This window comes from Mesoplodon mirus (genome assembly GCF_964341445.2).
Source record: "Mesoplodon mirus genome assembly, chromosome: 12".
Classification (NCBI taxonomy): Eukaryota; Metazoa; Chordata; class Mammalia; order Artiodactyla; family Ziphiidae; genus Mesoplodon; species Mesoplodon mirus.
This window is the reverse complement of record NC_138988.1, coordinates 42,316,291-42,336,335: the sequence shown is the minus strand read 5'-3', so window position 1 is coordinate 42,336,335 and position 20,045 is coordinate 42,316,291. Positions and strand designations below refer to the sequence as shown.

The 20,045-nt window shown below is 41.7% G+C and overlaps 1 protein-coding gene across 4 annotated transcripts in view; it reads left to right on the top strand.

The window, feature by feature from the left end:
* LARS2 (leucyl-tRNA synthetase 2, mitochondrial) overlaps nucleotides 1–20,045 on the top strand; it is a 242,167-nt gene that overhangs the window by 80,597 nt on the left and 141,525 nt on the right. For all 4 annotated transcript variants that reach the window (XM_082638131.1, XM_082638130.1, XM_082638128.1 and 1 more), the window contains 2 exons: nucleotides 32–286; nucleotides 6,127–6,255. In XM_082638131.1, the coding sequence (XP_082494257.1) occupies nucleotides 53–286; nucleotides 6,127–6,255 (363 nt within the window). In that variant the 5' untranslated portion in view covers nucleotides 32–52. The remainder of the gene's footprint in view (nucleotides 1–31; nucleotides 287–6,126; nucleotides 6,256–20,045) is intronic.

The window sequence follows — 20,045 nt, the reverse complement described above, 5'->3', positions numbered from 1 at the left end:
TCACACGTGTGCTTTCTGCCCTCTTTTTCAGGGCCTTCCCTCCTTTTGAAGAATGGCTCCTTCTTGGCAGAGGCTGGGTTTTTATGCCTCTCTTCTGAAAAGGCAGCTATATAATGGTCCAGATGTCATCAAATGGGGAAGGAGAGTGATTCCAGGATGTTCCAGAGGTATTTACAGTGCCACGGGAAAGTGGACCAAAGAGTATACGCTGCAGACCAGAAAGGATGTGGAGAAATGGTGGCATCAACGAATAAAAGAACAGGCCTCCAAAATTTCAGAAGCTGATGTGAGTATTCTTTTATATATATACATATATTTTTTTTTTCTTTTTTTTTTTTTTGTTGCACCAGGTCTTAGTTGCGGCAGCTGGGCTCCTTAGTTGTGGCATGCGAGCTCTTGGTTGCTGCATGCATGTGGGATCTAGTTCCCTGAACAGGGATCAAACCCGGGCCCCCTGCACTGGGAACTTGAAGTCTTATCCACTGTGCCACCAAGGAAGTCCCGTGAGTATTCTAAGAGACGCCGAAAGGGTAGAGAAGAGGGACTAAGGGCTTGGACTGGGGTGAGACTGCCTGAATTCAAATAAGTTATTGAGTATGTGATCTTGAACCAAATTTCTGAATCTCTCTGGGCTTCAACTTTTTTTTATCTAAAATGGGCAGTGTTAATAGTAGTGCCCACCTGCTTCCCAGTATGCTTGTGAGGGGTAACTGGTATGAGACCAGCTTGGTGCTTGGAGGAGTTTCAGTGTGGTGCACATACAAACAAGGTACATGCAAATGGTGCCACACTGGGCAATCTGGAGCAGCATTTACTGGGGAAGCTCATCAAGACAGGAGCCACAGCAGATGTCAGGTCCTCTGTGGTCCACTGCATGGTGGGGCAGCACACAGGGGTCCAGCAGGGTCAGATAGGAGACGCTAGGAGAGACACCTGGGCCCCTCAGCTGTGGAACTTTTAAGCTCCTGCATATTCTGAGAAGTACCTCTCTCTCCCCTCCCATGACGTTGGCCTCCAGCCCTATTCTGCCATCATGGCTTGGGAGGTACCAGCCCTTCCTAGGTGTGATCTGGGACTGGGGTCCAACCTCATGGTTGCAGCTATATAAGTTAGTGGACCCTTGGCTTCTGGTCTGTCTGCACCAGCTCAGCGCTCTGCCGGAATTAATTGTCTTAAGCACTTGGCTGTAGCCAATTTCCATGGAGTGCTGTGCTGGAGGCCAGCTCCTTCTCTGGGAGGCCAACCTGCTGGGGATCAGTCTTGGATGCATTAACCCTTACCTCTTGATACTGGTCAAAATGACAAATGGAAGATGTGATTTGTTACATGAAATGTTGAATCTGATCAGAGCACAGCACTATAAAATACTTTTACTCTTAAATTCTAATCATCCTTTCATAATAGTTACCAGTCAAATAATGCTGACCCTTTATGTTTAATTAAAGAGATTAGGCCACAGGCAAGCAGTTGAGTAAATATATATCTGCACAAGATCACACTGTGCTTGAATCGCCTTTCCTGATTCTCCACTCTTATCAGACTCATTCTTTCTATGAGATTAATCATTATGAACAATGGGGGTGGGTAGTTATTTGTATTAAACTGAAGGATGGTTTTTGGCATTCGTTACAAAGAAAATCTGGTATTTAAAGAGATGTAGTGTGTAACACGTGAAATGATAAAAAGCAAGGTTTAAATATAATGCATAATTATACAATAAAAGCTTGACTTTTACCTCATTAGGAAGTGAAAATTCTTTGTGGCAACATGACCAGACCAATATAACTAAATGTATTTTGGAAGCAGACCTTAGGGAGCAGTTTATTTCTCAATGAGGAGCATAAAATTAGCTTTTTTTCTTTTGGTTTAGATTTAGTCACTTCCAAACATTTTGAAGTTGTAGCTTTTTGTTCTGGTGACATGGCATTCTTAAGCATATGGTTGTGTAAAAAATTAAATGGATCAAAATAAACTGTGTTTCACTAGTTGGGTAAATAGCTTGAGGGACATTTTGGGTGATCCCCTGGTGGCATTCTATGAGGGTTTGAATGAGGGAACGGCAAAGTGGAGAGAACACTGGATCGGGAGCCTGGGCAGTAATACTGGCTCTGCCCCCAAATCAGTGTGATCTCATCAGCATCGTTTAACCTCTTTGATCCTCAGATTCTTTGCATTGTTTATCTCACAGAATTGCTTTGAAACTCAAATAAGAAAATATGACTGAACCCATTTTATAAATTGAAAGAGGATAAAAATGTGTGGTGTGTCTTTGTCAGGAATGAGAATATGACTAGATGCTGGTGGATTTTGAAGAATCTATAATCAATCTCCCTCTGGTATTAGCTATATTTGAAATCCACCTGAATGAGTTTCTAGAAGCTGAATATTTTGCCATCATCATCATAATCATCATTATAAAAAGAACTTCCATTTAATGAGCATTTTACTATGTCAGCCACCATCTTTCCATTTATTATCTCATTTAAATCCTGAAACAACCCTGGGGGTGGGTAGTATTATCCTCATTTGGGGGGTAAGAAAACAGGCTCAGAGGGCGGTTTGGTAACTTGTTGAGATGCACAACTCACTTGTGGCAGAGCCCAGGACTCAAACCCAGACACGTTTGATTTCTGAACTCATGCTTTCACCAGGAGCCTTCTTTTGCCTTGCCTTTGATTTACAGATTGTAAACCGAGGCCAGAAAGACAAAGCAATTTGCCTAAGGTCTCACAGCTAGTGTCAAAGCTCAACCAAATCCCGGGCTGCAGGCTCCTATTGAGTGGTCCTTCCCCCTCCATCCTCTAGACTCAGCGACAGCTTCAGAGCATGATCTATAAAGAGGCAGAAGTTATCTTTCTCCTGATGTTAGAAGCTGACAAAAATAATAAGACCCACTTATAAAAACCATCCTTTTTCTATCGCTTCCAATCTTAATTTCTTTTAAAGGCTTAAATTCTTACACTTTTATATAATTATGAAAATTTCCCTTTCAATCAGATTCCTACTCAATTATAGTATAAACTCCCATAATTCCTTCTTTCCACTCCCAGAGATAGAACTCATTTCATTGTCACAGAGGAAAATGACTTAATTCACACAGAAAAGCAAAAGACAGGGGCAGGCAATAAGCTGAATACCTTTTCTGCAATAAATAAAAATATTCATGAATAGTAAAGAGTTTTGCTAGCAATACTTTTCTCTTTTTTTAAAATTAATTAATTAATTTATTTATTTTTGGTTGTGTTGGGTCTTAATTGCTGCATGCGGGCTTTCTCTAGTTGCAGCGAGCGGGGGCTACTCTTCGTTGGGGTGCGCGGGCCTCTTATTGAGGTGGCTTCTCTTGTTGCAGAGCATAGGCTTTAGGCGCGTGGGCTTCAGTAGTTGTGGCGTGCGGGCTCAGTAGTTGTGGCTCACGGGCTGTAGAGTGCAGGCTCAGTAGTTGTGGCGCATGGGCTTAGTTGTTCCGTGGCATGTGGGATCTTCCTGGACCAGGGCTCTAACCTGTGTCCCCTGCATTGGCAGGTGGATTCTTAACCACTGTGCTACCAGGGAAGCCCAATACTTTTCTATATATATTCTGTAAACTCAGTTTTGTAGTTCCACTTAGCTAGTATATAATGAATCCCTCGATTTTGCTATAAATTTAATCTTTGTTGGATAGACATACAAAATGGAGATGTTAATGAAGAAGCTATATGTGGAAAATGTTTGGGGCAACATTGTTAAATAAACATCATTTTAAAATATATGTCACTATAATAAAAGCAAAGTAATTATAATAAAAAATAGGTTTAATGTAAAAACTTTAAAATGAAAAACTAGAAATAGTTTATATCAAGGATCTTATTGTTTTTTTCAGGTCCCAAAGAACTCTGTAACAGCTGTTTTCCCATGTCCCTAAAAATTCCCAAAGGAAAGGCAGTAGGCCTAATCCACTGCAATGAGTAATGTTTGAATCGAGTGGATAGTCTGCTTATTTCCGATTCTGCACCAAGTATCAGAACGAGGTCTTGTACTTCCTTTGAGGGATTTGTTTACAAGCTGAGAGGATTGTCTATCACTTGCCTTCTTAAAGAAGGAAAGTCCTGAGTCCCCAGTAACTCCTGAATCTCAAGTCCTCTCTCCTGCTCCTGAGGTTTTCCTAAGAGTTATGGATCCACATTAAAGTGCAGGATCAATGTGGGGCTTTCCATCCGTTTCTAGAAATCAGCAGCAGCTGTCACTTCATTATTCCAGATTTCCAAGTTTATGTATTATCCAAACTTCTTATTTATTCACTTTTCCCTTGTCTTCCTTCAGGCAGCTTTACTTACCACTCAGTTGGTAATTTCTAGAAGATGGGCAGTACAGAGAAAAGTGCCACTCTGGTCTGTTTTGCCACCCCTTAGGGGCCCTGCTAAAGATTTGTTTAACTTCTTTGCTGAAGGAAGTGTAAAGCAAGGGGTCGAATGAGATTTGGAAAGAATCTGATTTCTGGTTTCTTCTGTTCCCCTGATTACAGTTGGCTGTCAATTATCAGTCATGCAAATACTTACCAAAAAATACCTCCCCAGTAGACACACATACCCAAAAGAATGGTTATGAATATTCTGTCTTGCATTTGTTTTCATTAATTTTGGAGAAGCAAAGCCTTAAAGAACTCTAGTAGAGCTCACGGAAGGGAGTAAGGACAGAAAGAGAAAAATAGAAGGTGGCAAAAAAGTAATGATAACATCAGACAGTCCAGACCCTTAGTGACTAAACAGAAGCAGTTACCTGTTCTCTTCCTTTCTTCAGAGGCACTCCTTCTCCCCCATGGGAGGATTTAAGGTTGGAGAGGGGGAACATTCCTGTCACGTGGACAGGATTGGTGAAGTGTGCTGGGAAAAGTGCCCTTCAGTAATAAGTGCTCTGCAGAGGCCTGTTATCAGGCTTCAGAGCACAAAGGCCGACAAACATTTATCCAACAGTTATTAAACTGGGAGGTGGGCAGCCGGGAAGGTGGGGTTGGAGGGGAGGGATGATTAAAACATGGTCCTTGGGGCTCCGCTGGTGGTGCAGTGGTTGGGAGTCCGCCTGTCGATGCAGGGGACACGGGTTCGTGCCCCGGTCCGGGAGGATCCCACGTGCCGCGGAGCGGCTGGGCCCGTGGGCCATGGCCGCTGAGCCTGCGTGTCCGGAGCCTGTGCTCCACGGCGGGAGAGGCCGCAGCAGTGAGAGGCCCGCGTACCGCAAAAAAAAAAAAAAAAAAGTAAAAAAAAAAAAAAACATGGTCCTTGCCCTTGAACAATAGGTCCCCAGTAAGGAGTCAATTAAGTGATACCACCTTCCCTGTGGAGCCTTGTCCCCTCACGTGCACAAACTCGTGACAGCATTCACCATTTTACTGTGGAAGAACTAAGGTGCCAAAAGTCAGTGTTCCAGTGAGGACTTCCTGCCCTGTGTTCATTCTGTTCCAATGCATTTACCTTTTTTCTGTGTTTCTCGTGATGAAGCCGCGTCTTTGGAAGTTGGAGAGTTATGTAACCCTGGCCTGAGGCTGCCTGTAGATCACCCCCTGGGAAATAGCAACCTGGCTAAAATTTTCTCATTACCTTCCCATTTCAACTTTTTCTGTTGAAAGATAAGCTCACAATACAGCAGAGAAACCCGGGACCTGAACTGGTGCCTGAGGACCCTGCTCGTACTGTTCAAACCAAGTCTGCATGCAGCTACAGGGAATTTAGGGAGGGGCTCCATTTTTAGACATGTCACATCTCTGTGATTCACTATTGTTTCCTTGAATTATATGGACATATGTGTCAGAGCTTCATTTGGAAAAACATATAGTTCTTTAAGACCTAGATAGCTGTCCTAAAAGAGAAGCTTTTAAAAGAGAAAAAGACAGATTTAAAAATACATATGGGTAATAGGACTTTGAGGTTGTTTGGCATTATTTTGGACATTCTTTAGGTTAAGCCAGGGCTTTGAATTTTGGTATTAGGCATTTTTGTCAGTTTATCTTATGGGAACGGTTTTTTAAAAAGAAAACTTTTTAAAAGGTTAAATTATTACCTTGAGTAAAATGCCAAAATATTATGTGCACGCAGGTTTCCCCATGAATGCGTAATAAATACTCATTGTCATTTTTTTGTCATTCTTTCCTAGAAATCAAAGCCCAAGTTTTACGTGCTTTCCATGTTCCCTTATCCTTCCGGCAAGCTGCACATGGGCCACGTGCGTGTGTACACCATCAGCGACACCATTGCACGCTTCCAGAAGATGAGAGGGATGCAGGTAAGGCAAGATGCCTGCTGGAATAGCACTTTCCTGCCTGCCTCAGGACAATAAGAATGTAGGACAAAGGAAGAAAACCAGTCTTAGTTAAGATTAGGACAGCTTTGAAGATAAACGTGAAAAGCTCAGGGTTTCCTCTCATGAATTGGAAGACATAATAAAGCATCCAGATTAATTGGGAGGCAGCCGCGTGTTGGATGTTGTGCTAGGGAGGGAGGTGGGGTGTGGATGCAGTGGAAGGAGGTTACAGATGTGGGTACAACATGATATCTCCTCAGGTGGAGTTCACAGTCCAGTGGGGCTGACACCCATAAATAGACAGACACTGACCAGGGGAATGAATCCAATAGTAGAAATGAGGAACAAATGCTGTGAGTAGGAAGTGGGACCACAAGAGATTGTTCTCCTTGTATTTGATATTTTCTGTATTCTCTAATGAGCATGTATTTATTTTATAATGGAAAAAGTAAAATTTTCCTAACAAAAAAATATGTAGGGAGTAACAGCTCTGCGGGAGTTGGGGAAGGCTCCGCTAAAGAGGGAGCATCTGTCCTTGAAGAACAAGGTGAAATTTCCTGGGAGAGGAGGAGAAGAACCCTTGCATGTACGATGTGGGTAGACGCCTTTACCCCACTGCCAGTTACCCCAGAGCCTGCACGGTAGTCTTTACCAACACGTCATCTGTAAGATGAGGTGGCAATGATCATAGCAGCTTCTTTAACACCTTACAGAGAGAGGCAGGATCAAAGAGGGACTGAGAGCATGGACCATTGAACCAGATGGCCAGCATTTGAATGCCAGCCCTTAACACTTAGTAGCTATTCGACTTTTGACTAATTACTAAATTAACATCTCTAATACCTAGTTTTCTCTCATCTGTAAAATGGGGATAAAATAGTACCTGCCCATTGGACTATTACAAGGATTGAAAGAGGATGACTATGAAGCACTTAGCACATAGCTGGCACATAAGTACGTAACCAGTAAATATTAGCATCGCCAGTGGAGGGCTGGAGCCTGCTTGTACCAGCTCCTGAGAGCTGTGCACATGTCTGCCCAACTTCATGTTAATTATTTTTCACCTTAGAAGCTTGAAATCCACCATGGTGGGAGTATTTACATCATGGAAATCAGTAAAGCCTACAAATCAGGGCTTTTTCTGCCAGAGAGTTGATTGTTAAACATTTACTGGCACTCCCACTGGCTGTTGCTATTATTAACCTCTCAGGGTCTATATAAAGGGTATCTGCCCCCTCCCAGTCCTTTATCAAGATTTTCTTTTAGAAAGGTACGTGAATCCATTGTCATAATTGGTTTGAAAATTTGTGCTGAACTGACATTGGCAGCAAGAAGTATTCCTAAAGGGCCTCCCTGGTGGCGCAGTGGTTGAGAGTCCGCCTGCCGATGCAGGGGATGCGGGTTCGTGCCCCGGTCTGGGAGGATCCCATATGCCGCGGAGCGGCTGGGCCCGTGAGCCATGGCCGCTGAGCCTGTGCGTCCGGAGCCTGTGCTCCGCAACGGGAGAGGCCACAACAGTGAGAGGCCCGCGTACAGCAAAAAAAAAAAAAAAAAAAAAAAAAGAAGTATTCCTAAAAAGGAAGTCAGGGTATAATGTCTCTTTGTCACTTGAAGAGTTAATGACTTTTACTGTCAGATTCAGAGATTTGCCTTATACAAGGGATGTCTCCCTGGCCTATGCCAGGTGTTATTTTTCCCAGATACTGCTTTCCATCACTTCTGCAATGTTTATTAGAAAGAGGTGGTGCAGAATAAATTGGCTCTTGTCATGAAGTATAATATCTAACTGTGTTTCTTCAACTAGATTTGTCTTTTTTTTTTTTTTACTTAGGCCAACTTATTTTGGACAATTAGTGAGTACAGGCCAGTTGCTGAAGATTAAACTTTTACAGCAAAGTTGTACATTTATGGTACATTAGCGGATAAGTGGTTGAGGGGGTGTAGGTGGGACTCTAATTCCCTTGGGTGGATGAGAAGTTACAGAGAAGGCTCAAGGCAGAACCCCAGGCCCAGAGATACTGGGACCCTTGTAGGCAGCTTAGGCCCAAAAGACAAAATGGAGTCCCTTACAGTAACTGAAGCCCAAGGTCAGGCTGGATCCAGGGACTGGGCAACCCAGGTTTGAACCCCATTGTACCACTTTCTCACTGAGTGACCCTGCACAAGTCATTTAATGTCTATGAATCCCACTCTCCTTGTCTTTAAAATAGGAATAATAATATAATAATAATTATTCTTCCCTCCTGGGTCATTGTGTGGGTTAAATGAGATAGTACATGTGTCTGGCACATAATAGTCCCTTAATAAGTGGTAGCCCTGATTATTGTTTATACTGATCTGACTTACTCTGGGAAGTCATTTAGTAAATGAAATGAAATCTAATTCATTTAATAAATGAATCTGTGCTCTCTTCTGCTTGGGGCCTGCTGCATGGAGTTGCCTTCTGAGAAGCAACTAGACTGTAAATCATCACCTGCTATTTGTATTATCTATCCTGTGACTCGGTTGGTTCCTGAAACCACTCTTTGTTATTTGGTTTATGGTATCTTAGTCATTGTGACCAGCAGGCACCTAGGGTTCCCTCTGTTCCTCAGTTTCAGTTGCTCTCTTTAAGATTATAAGCTATCTTGGAGGGGGGCGGGTATCCTCCAGGCTCTCTTGAACTTAATTTCTTGTTAATTTTCATAGCCCATATTTAACTCAGATCATCCCCAAAATAACTGCCAAATATGGTGAAAACTTGTCCAGCCATTTCTAAGTGGTAATGGCAAAAAAGAAGCAAATCTCTGTAATAGTCAACAGTGTGAAAGCCTGTTGAGCTTCCTGTTGTTTTAAAATCCTTCTTTCCCAATGTCAGGACTAGTCCCAGGGATTGGGATTCAGGTCAGGTTCAGTGATCCTTACTCTAAGGAGGGAAGGAATATCTGCTCTGCAATAGCAAGGTCTGACATGTGTATTGATTAATTCATTCTGTACATAGTCCTTGGGCACCAGCTTTTCCAAGCACCAGCCTTTCTACTGTATTATATAGTAGTATTGGAGTCTTAGGTTCAAAGTCAGTCAGTAGGTCTAGGAAAAATTCAGTAAGCTTGCCTTTTTCTATAATTTGTTAATTTGTTGGTAGATTTGCTTAACTCTTTTTTTTAAAGATTTATTTATTTATTTGGTTGTGCTGGGTCTTAGTTGCGGCAGGTGAGCTCCTTAGTTACGGCAGCTAGTCTTCTTAGTTGTGGCTCGCTGGCTCTTTAGTTGTAGCACGCGGTCTCCTTACTTGTGGCAGGTGGTCTCCTTAGTTGCAGCTCGCCAGCTCCTTAGTTGCAGCATGTGGGCTCCTTAGTTGTGGCATGCAAACTCTTAGTTGCGGCATGCATGTGGGATCTAGTTCCCTGACCAGGGATTGAACCCAGGCCCCCTGTATTGGGAGCACGGAGTCTTATCCACTGCACCACCAGGGAAGTCCCTGATTTGCTTAATTCTTTTTTTTTATTATTATTATTATTATTTTAAAAATTAATTTATTTATTTTATTTTTGGCTACACTGGGACTTTGTTGTTCCACGCGGGCTTTCTCTAGTTGCAGAGAGTTGGGGCTACTCTTTGTTGCAGTGCGCGGGCTTCTCATTGCGGTGTTTTCTCTTGTTGCGGAGCACAGGCTCTAGGCATGCAGGCTTCAGTAGTTGTGGTTCGCGGGCTCTAGAGCACAGACTCAGTAGTTGTGGTGTGTGGGCTTAGTTGTTCCACGGCATGTGGGATCTTCCTGGACCGGGGATCGAACCCGTGTCCCCTGCACTGGCAGGCGGATTCTTAACCACTGCGCTACCAGGGAAGCCCCCTGATTCGCTTAATTCTTGAATGGAGATACGGAAGTCATTCTAAGGCACACTAAGAACAGTAGATGAGAAGTAAAAAGCGGAGTGACCTTTGCACCAAGTCTCCTCTCTTCAAGGCCACCAGTGACCTCCCTGGACGTGTCATCCTGTCTCACCTCAGTGGCATGTAATACAGTAGACCATTTCCCCCTCTGTGAAAGACTGTGCTCTTGGCATGAGACCCACTCTCCAGGTTTTTTTGCTGCATCTTGGTTTCTTCCTCCCAGTTTACTCCACAAGGTTTTCCTGCTCCACTCCATCTTTGCATACTCTTATCAGGTTGGAAAGTTCTGCTTTAAAGGCAGACCTCAGAGATTGTGTGGGTTTTGTTCCAGACCACTGCAATAAAGTGGATATCGCAATAAAGTGAGTCACAGGAATTTTTTGGTCCCAGTGCATATAAAAGTAATGTTTACATTACATTGTGGTTTGTTGTGTGCAATAGCATTATGTCTTTAAAAAAATGTACACACCTTATTAAAAAATAATGCTGTTGGAAAAATGGTGCCTATAGACTTGCTCAACGAAGGTTTGCCACAAACCTTCAATTTGTAAAAAGCACAGTATCTGTGAAGTGCAGTGAAGCAGAGTGCAGTGAAATGAGGTTATTCCTGTATTCCTAGTTTGCTCAGAATTTTTATCATGAATGGGTATTGAGTTTTGTTATATGCCTTTTCTGCATCTACTGAGACAACACATGGTTTTTCTCCTTTAATCTGTTAATGTGATGTATTATGTTGATTGATTTTTTTAAAAATATTAAACCAACGTTGTGTTCCTAGGACAAATTTCATTTGGTCATGATGTACTTTTTTGAATGTATATATTGCTGTATTCATTTGTCAATATCCCTATGTACCTGAAAGACACTGACCTGTAATTTTCTTTTCTTGTAATGTCTTTGTATTTAATATCAAGTTTATGCTAGCCTCATAAAACAATCTAGGAAGTGTTCCCTTTTTCCCATTTTCTGAAAGTGTTGTGTATTATTAGTGTTATTTCTTTCTTTATTTTTCAATAGAATTCACCAGTGATGGTATCTTGACCTAGAGCTTTCTTTGTGGGAGGTTTTTAAATTACAGTTCTGTTTCTTTAATGGATATAAGGCTATTCAGATCTTCTGATTTTTTTTCTGTGTCAGTTTTAATTTGTGGTTTTCGAGGGATTTGTCTACCCTACGTCAGATTCTGTTCTAGACTGCCTTCTCTTTTTTTTCTCTATCCACTTTCCCTAGGTAGGCTCTATCCTCTTTTGTTTAAATACGATACTTTAAAAAATTATAAACATTTCCAACACAGGAATACAAAGAACATTATTCTAAATACTCAGACCCGCCATCCTGATATAATAGATATTCCATTTAATCTTGTTAATCTCAGCTTTTTTTCTTCTATGTTGCAGATACAGTTGTGCCTCTCCACAATCAGATTCCAGTCCTTCAGTTAAAAAAAAGCTAGTGTCTATCCTTTGCCTTCATGTTTTTATGCTTTTATTCTATGTATTGTTTATGGATACATACACACTTGTGTGTAGTATTGTGTATTTTGAGTCAGTTCAAAATACACAATAGTTTATGGTTCATCCATTATAAGTGCTATATAATTATGACAATATTTAATTATTCATTTTCACATTGATAGAGTTTTAGGTTGTTTTAGATTTTTGTTTCAATGAACATCCTTGCACCTGACTGTTAGCCTGTGGGAGAAGTGGCATTGCTGGGTCATAGAGTGTACACTCTCCTCAGCATAAATATATCTTGCCAAATTGCTTTCCAAAATGTTGGTGCCAATTTATATTCCTACCAGAAATGAATGGCATTTCGTATAGCCCTACATCCCTGACAATACTTACTAATGTTAGGCTTTTAAATCTTTGCTAATTTGATATATGGAAAATGGCATCTAATTGTGTTTTTAATTTACATTTTCCTGAGTTCTGTCCTAGTGAAGCTGTTTTTTATCTATTTAAGTTTCCTCTTCTCTGATTGGCTTGCTCACATTATTTGCCAAGTTCCTCTTGGGTTGTTTGTCTTTTTCATATTGTTCTTACTGTTCATGTGGTTTTTTTGCGGGGGGGGGTCTCAGTTGCTGTGCACGGGCTTTCTCTAGTTGAGGTGAGCAGGGGCTACTCTTCATTGCTGTGTGCAGGCTTCTCATTGTGGTGGCTTCTTTTGCTGCAGAGCACGGGCTCTAGGCTCACAGGCTTCAGTGGTTGCAGCATGTGGGCTTCAGTAGCTGTGGCGCATGGACTCAGTAGTTGTGGCGCATGGGCTGTAGGGCGTGTGGGCTCTAGGGCACGTGGGCTTCAGTAGCTGGGGCTCGTGGGCTTAGTTGCTCTGCGGCGTGTGGGATCTTCCCGGGCCAGGGATCGAACCCGTGTCCCCTGCACTGGCAGGTGGGTTCTTAATCACTGCGCCACCAGGGAAATCCCTCATATAGTTCTTTATATGGTCTGGATTATTGATTCTTTGTTAGTTAAATACAGTGCAAATGTCTTCTCCCAGTCTGTGGTTTGTCCTTGTATTTTGTGAGCCCGCCAGACCACAGATTGTAATTTGGGTTTGAGAATGGACAAGAATGATGATTTGGAAAGTTCAAGGTTGCTTTTACTTTGGTTTCCTCCTATAGCAGCAAATAAGTTGTGCAAAGGACAGAAATGAGACAAGAGTATAAGCAGATCATTGGGGTCCCCCACGTTCTTGTTGTAGTCACTGGAGATGTGCCTGAGGCCATGATCATCACAGTTCTCTTGGGGAAACCTAAAGTCACAAAGTTGGCCAGGCCTTGGGCATACAAGTAAATTACATGTGGACTTGGCAAGTGGAGAGGGAGGTGGTTTGGGGGTGATGAGTTGATCAGGAATCTGTGACTTTAGTCAGTGGCAGTGGCCTCCCACCCGCCTCCTACCTCACAGATTTGTTGCAAGGTTCATGTGCAGTGATCAGTGAGAAAACTCTAAAAACCAAAATGCAATTTTCCAGTGTAACCCAATTAATAATAGCAGTAATACGGTAGTCCTGAGGTTTGGATGTTTAAGCAGGGGCCACTTGAAGCCAGAGATAAATTATTCTCTTTCAGGAGTCAGAAAAGACCACAGTGCCAATCGGTTTCTTCTTACACTCATACAATGTCTGATGACATATTTAAAGTTTAGCACCATATGGTGATTTTGTTGTGTTTTCATATGTTGTATGCACAGATGGTTAGAAAATAAAATTACCCACCTCCCACCTCATCTGGTCTCCTCAGCACCTTCTGGGCCAGAAGCGGGGCAATTAAAGCATCAAGCTGCCAAGTCCCCCTCACAGAGTTGGACCTTGAGTAATTTGTCTCAGGCAAAACGCCGCAGGGCACTGCCCAAGTAGTGTTTTCCGCTTGGGCCTTTTTGCTATTCCTTGTGGAGAAGGAAGGAAATTGAGGCTATGTGTCTGGCAGCTGCATGATCATAATGCAATTACATAAAATATCAGGAAGTGAGGGGAGTTCTTAGCAAGTGAACCATAATATACGTTTCATCAGCTTTCAGTTGGCCAGTCAGTCAACAAGTGTTTATGAAGTGCCCAGAGAATGCATCGCATGGCATTTAGTTTTCAGATTTTCTAATCTCTGGAGCATCTGAAAGTAGAGAGTAGATTTCCAGGGCTTATCCTCTCAGATGTAATTTGAAAGGGACATTGAGTTGCTAGTCCAGTATCTTGATTGGAAACTGCCTGATTTATCTGCCTCACATTCCCAGAGGTCTTCTGTTTTGGGTCTAGTTACTGTCATTTGGATTCTTTACCCTGAAGTATTCACTTCATTTTGATCCCCAACCTGTAATAATAGTGAGTTATTAAACTTGCTAAACAAAATTAAATGTTGTGTTTCTCATTTCTTGGAAATAAAGTGTTGAATCTACTCCACAGAAACCACGGCACTCTCTGAAAATAGCAATTTTTTTTCAGAAGCAGTAACCATGGTTGCTCTTAATTAGAAGCTGAATTGGTTTCAAATATAAAGTTTTGTTTTATGATGAAAGGGAGAGAAAGCTGGTCATTCCTGGGGAATTGGTACTTCTCTCTCATTGGGAGGGCAGACAATCAGCTGCCCCAGCTTCCTTCCCTTCTTAACCTCCAAAGTCTTCTTAACTCTCCTTCATCTTCCTTCCCGTGCTGGAGGAAGAACTGTACTTTTGCCTGTTCGTTTCTTCCTTCTTAAAAAATGTATTTTTAAATTGTACATAAAATTCCATATTCTCCCCTTTAAAAAGGAGAGATACAACATAGATAAGGCTGCAGTCCCCTTTGACTACCCACTCCCCCCAGGCCTTTCTGGGCGGTGATCCCTATCATTTTCCAGGGTATATCCCTCCAGAGCCTCATCTGTACATTGTCACCTGTAACTGTGTTCTCCTGTATCCCTTCCAGTCTGCTTGCCATCCATCCTGCCTGCCAACCCTGAGATGCCCATAGCTCTGCCCAAATGGAGGCAAGATGTCCTGTTGGGTAAGCCATGGTCATGTGACTGGGTCCACACCAGAGGCTGTCCTAGCTTGAGCTTCTAGGTCTCACTTCCTGGCCAGCTCCGTCTAACTTGACAGAGCTCTGATCCCTGTGTTTGCCCCTCATCAGTAGCTGGCCCTCACTCCCCTTTGATATCTCGAGTCATGGTAAATTTTGCAGTCCTGTAGTGTTCCTGTGCTGGTCTTTGACTAGTTTGCTGTCAGATGGATCTCCTGCTTTGCTTTGTATGGTGGAAGGCCAGAACTCTGCAGGCCACATTTCCCAAGCTCTGGTGTCAGCTGGCCTCTGGCTGGTTTTGGACAGGAAGAATTCTGGCAAGATTGTAGGGGAGGAGGAAGGAAGAAGCCAAGGAATTTCTCTCTCTCTGCCCTGGTTAGTATCTCCATTAATCCAGTTTCATTTGGCCAGACCTGCCTCTTTCAGCTTCTGCAACTGATCTCAGCCTTTGGGTTCAGTTATCTCTGCTTCCTCCCTTTGTTCCTTCAGTCTAGAAGTGGGGGCAGTGTCCCACTCGTCCTAATTTCTGGGTTGTTTCCCTGTCCTCTTGGCTTCTCACTCAATTTAAAATATTTAGAGCATTTGTTAGAAGAACAGCTGGAAATGATGGTTTTTTACACCCTGCAAGTTTATTTTATGATTTCCAAGTTATAGCTGCCAGGACTTCTTGATTCCCTTTCTGCTGAAAGCACTCATCCAAGAAGAGGTTAACACCTAGGGGGTTGAGAGGGCTCAGGTGGCCCTAAAATATAAATCCAGATGTTGGTGGGTGGGTTGTTGTTGTTGTTTTTAGGATAAATTGTCTAGTTGGCATATGTGATTCGGTTTAGTTACTGTAGGTTTAGTTACTTGTGGAACTATGGAAGGATGAAACCAAGTTATGGTGATAGAAAAGAATCGGAATTTTAGAAGTCAGAAGGAGAGTTTAGAGTTCCTCCAGTGAATGTTTTCGATACTCTTGCCCATAGAGAAATCACAGACAAGAAAGTGGGCATTATATATCCAGAATGGGGGTATTTGAACTGGATGATGTAGAGCAGCGGTCCCCAACCTTTTTGGCATCAGGGACCGGTTTTGTGGAAGACAGTTTTTCCACAGACCGTGGGTTGGGGGGGGGGATAGTTTCGGGATGATTCAAGCTCATTACATTTATTGTGCACTTTATTTCAATTATTATTACATTGTAATATATAATGAAATAATTATACAACTCACCGTAATGCAGAATCAGTGGGAGCCCTGAGCTTATTTTCACTTGCCACTCACTGATAGGGTTTTCATATGAGTCTGCAAGTAATTGATTTATTACGGTCCCTGTGCAGTCAGACCTCTCTGCTAATGATAATCTGTATTTGCACCCACTCCCCAGCGCTAGCATCACTGCCTCAGCTCCACCTCAGATCATCAGGCGTTAAATTCTCATAAGCGCAACCTAGATCCCTCGCATGCACAGTTCACAGTAGGGTTTGCGCTCCTATGAGAATCTAATGCCGCCACTGATCTGACAGGAGGCGGAGCTTAGGCAGTAATGCGAGCGAAGGGGAGCGGCTGTAAATATAGATGAAGCTTCGCTCGCTTGTCCGCCTGCCCGCCGCTCACCTCCTGCTGTCCGGCCCGGTTCCTAACAGGCCATGGACCTGTACCAGTCCATGGCCCAGGGGTTGGGGACCCCTGATGTAGAAGAGACTAAGAGGTGAACGAGGTGGGCAAAGGCAGCACTGACATGGTGTCTTTTAAATAAATAGGCTATAACAATTTGACCAGCAAATAGAATCCGCTGCCCAGGGGAAAGGGACAGGCTTTGGTATTTTGTAATCTTGTTATAGGTCTTTATTTTGTTCCTCCTGGACAGTAGTGAGTCATCTTATGGCACAAGAGTGAGTTCTGCCCTTGGTCACTGGATGTCTGGGAAACCCAAGGTGTAGAATTGATTGGACCCTTCCCTGTTTCATAGAAACTTGGTTCACAGGGACATTGAATCCAGTGGTCCAGCCCATAGTGGAAAGAACTATCCTGACTCCCCACAGTCTGTATTCCAGGGCAGACATTTGTTTTTTGTTAATTTTTAGTAAGACTGAAATATTAAGAAGCTTTAAGATTTTTCTAACTTTCTTTTCTTAATAGATCTTTATTGGAGTATAATTGCTTCACAATACTGTGTTAGTTTCTGTTGCACAACAAAGGGACTCAGCCATATGCATACACATGTCCCCGTATCCCCTCCCTCTTAAGCCTCCCTCTCATCCTCCCTATCCCACCCCTCTAGGTCATCGCAAAGCACCGAGCCAGTCTCCCTGTGCTATGCTGCTGTATCCCACCAGAAAACTGTTTTACATTCGGTAGTGTATATGTCCAGTCAATGCTACTCTCACTTTGCCCTCCCACCCCATGTCCTCAAGTCCATTTTCTATGTCTACTTCTTTATTCCTGCCCTGCAGCTAGGTTCATCAGTACTATTTTTTTTTCTTTTTTTTAGATTCCATATATATGTGTTAGCATATGGTATTTGTTTTTCTCTTTCTGACTTACTTCACTCTGTATGACAGTCTCTAGGTCCATCCACCTCACTTCAAATAACTCAATGTCATTTCTTTTTATGGCTGAGTAATATTCCATTGTGTATATGTGCCACATCTTCTTTATCCATTCATCTGTTGATGGACATTTAGGTTGCTTCCATGTCCTGGCTATTGTAAATAGAGCTGCAGTGAACATTGTGGTACATGACTCTTTTTGAATTATGGTTTTCTCAGGGTATATGCCCAGTAGTGGGATTGTGAGTCATATGGTAGTGCTATTTTTAGTTTTTTAAGGAACCTTCATACTGTTTTCCATAGTGGTTATATCAATTTACATTCTCACCAACAGTGCAGGAGGGTTCCCTTTTCACCACACCTTTTCCAGAATTTATTGTTTCTAACTTCTTTGATAATGGCCATTCTGACTGATGTGAGGTGATACCTCATTGTAGTTTTGATTTGCATTTCTCTAATAATTAGTGATATTGAGCAGCTTTTCATGTGCCTCTTGGCCATCTGTATATCTTCCTCGGTGATGTCTATTAAGGTCCTCTGCCCATTTTTTAACTGGATTGTTTGTTTTTTTGATACTGAGCTCCATGAGCTGTTTGTATATTTTGGAGATTAATCCTTTATCTGTTGTTTCATTTGCAAATATTTTCTCCCATTTTGGGGGTTGCCTTTTTGTCTTGTTTATGGTTTCCTTTTCTGTGCAAAAGCTTTTAAGTTTAATGAAGTCCCATTTGTTTATTTTTGTTTTTATTTCCATTACTCTAGGAGGTGGGTCAAAGAAGATCTTGGTGTGGTTTATGTCAAAAAGTGTTTTTCCTATGTTTTCCTCTAAGAGTTTTATAGTGTCTGGCCTTACGTTTAAGTCTTTAATCTATTTGGAGTTTATTTTTGTGTATGGTGTTAGGTAGTGTTCTAATTTCATTCTTTTACATGTAGCTGTCCAGTTTTCCCAGCACCATTTATTGAAGAGACTGTCTTTTCTCAATTGTATGTTCTTGCCTCCTTTGTCGTAAATTAGATGCCCATATGTGCGTAGGTTTATCTCTGGGCATTCTATCCTGTACCATTGATCTATATTTCTGTTTTTGTGCCAGTTCCATACTGTCTTGATTACTGTAGCTTTGTAGTATAGTTTGAAGTTGGGGAGCCTGATTCCTCCTCCGTTTTCTGTTCTGAAGATTGCTTTGGCTATTTTGTGTTTCCATACGAATTGTAAGATATCTTGTTCTAATTCTGTGAAGAATGAATGCCATTGCTAGTTTGATAGGGATTGCATTGACTCTGTAGATTGCTTTGGGTAGTATAGTCATTTTCACAATATTGATTCTTCCAATCCAAGAACATGGTATATTTCTCCAGCTGTATGTCATCCTTGATTTCTTCCATCAGTGTTTTATAGTTTTCTGAGTACAAGTCTTTTGCCTCCTTAGGCAGGTTTATTCCTGGGTATTTTATTCTTTTTGTTGCAATGTAAATGGGAGCGTTTCCTTAATTTCTCTTTCTGATTTTTCGTTGTTGGTTTATAGGAATGCCAGAGATTTCTGTGCATTAATTTTGTATCCTGCAACCTTACAAAATTCACTGATTAGTTCTACTAGTTTTCTGGTGGCATCTTTAGGATTTTCTATGTATAGTGTCATGTCATCAGCAAACAGTGACAGTTTTACTTCTTCTTTTCCAACTTGTATTCCTTTTATTCCTTTTTCTTTTCTGATTGCTGTGGCTAGGACTTCCAAAACTATGTTGAATAAGGGTGGCGAGAGTGGACATTCTTGTCTTGTTCCTCATCTTAGTGGAAAAGCTTTCAGTTTTCACCATTGAGTATGATGCTTGCTGTGGGTTTGTCATATATGGCCTTTATTATGTTGAGGTAGGTTCCCTCTATGCCCATTTTCTGGAGAGTTTTTATCATAAGTGGGTGTTGAATTTTGTCAAAAGCTTTTTCTGTATGTATTGAGATGATCATATGGTTCTTATTCCTTAATTTGTTAATGTGGTATATCATTGATTGATTTGCTTATATTGAAGAATCATTGGGTCCCTGGTATAAATCCCACTTGATCATGGTGTATGATCCTTTTAATGTGCTGTTGGATTCTGTTTGCTAGTATTTTGTTCAGGATTTTTGCATCTATGTTCATCAGTGCTATTGGTCTATAATTTTCTTTTTTGTGATATGTTTTTCTGGTTTTGGTATCAGGTTGATGGTGGCTTTGTAGAATGAATTTGGGAGTGTTTCTTCCTCTGCAATATTTTGGAAGAGTTTGAGAAGGATTGGTGTTAGCTCTTCTCTAACTGTTTGATAGAATTCGCCTGTGAAGCCATCTGGTCCTGGACTTTTGTTTGTTGGAAGATTTTTTTTCAGCTTTATTGAGGTATAATTGACATAAAATTACAAGACGTTTAAAATGTACATCGTGGTGACATGATGTATGTGTACATTGTGAAAGGATTCCACCCACCTCGTTAATTAACACATCCATCACCTCACGTACTTATCCTTTTTGGGGGGAGGTAAGAACATTTAAGTTCTACTCTTTCAGCAAATTTCAATTATACAATACAGTGTTATCACTACAGTCGCCACGTTTATCATTACATCCTCAGACCTTATTCATCTTATAACTGAAACGTTGTACCCTATTACCAAACTCTCCTTATTTCCCCCACCCGCACCCGGGCAACCACTTTTCTGCTCTGTTTCTAGCCTTTGACTTTTTCAAAAATTTTTTAAAGATTTCACATATAAGTGATTCTATGCAGTATTAGTCTTCCTCTGCCTGGCTTATTTTAGGTTAATTACATTTAAAAAGCATTCCAACCCATGTCCCCAAAAGCTGTATAATCTTCCTTTACAACAGAGTTTTTATT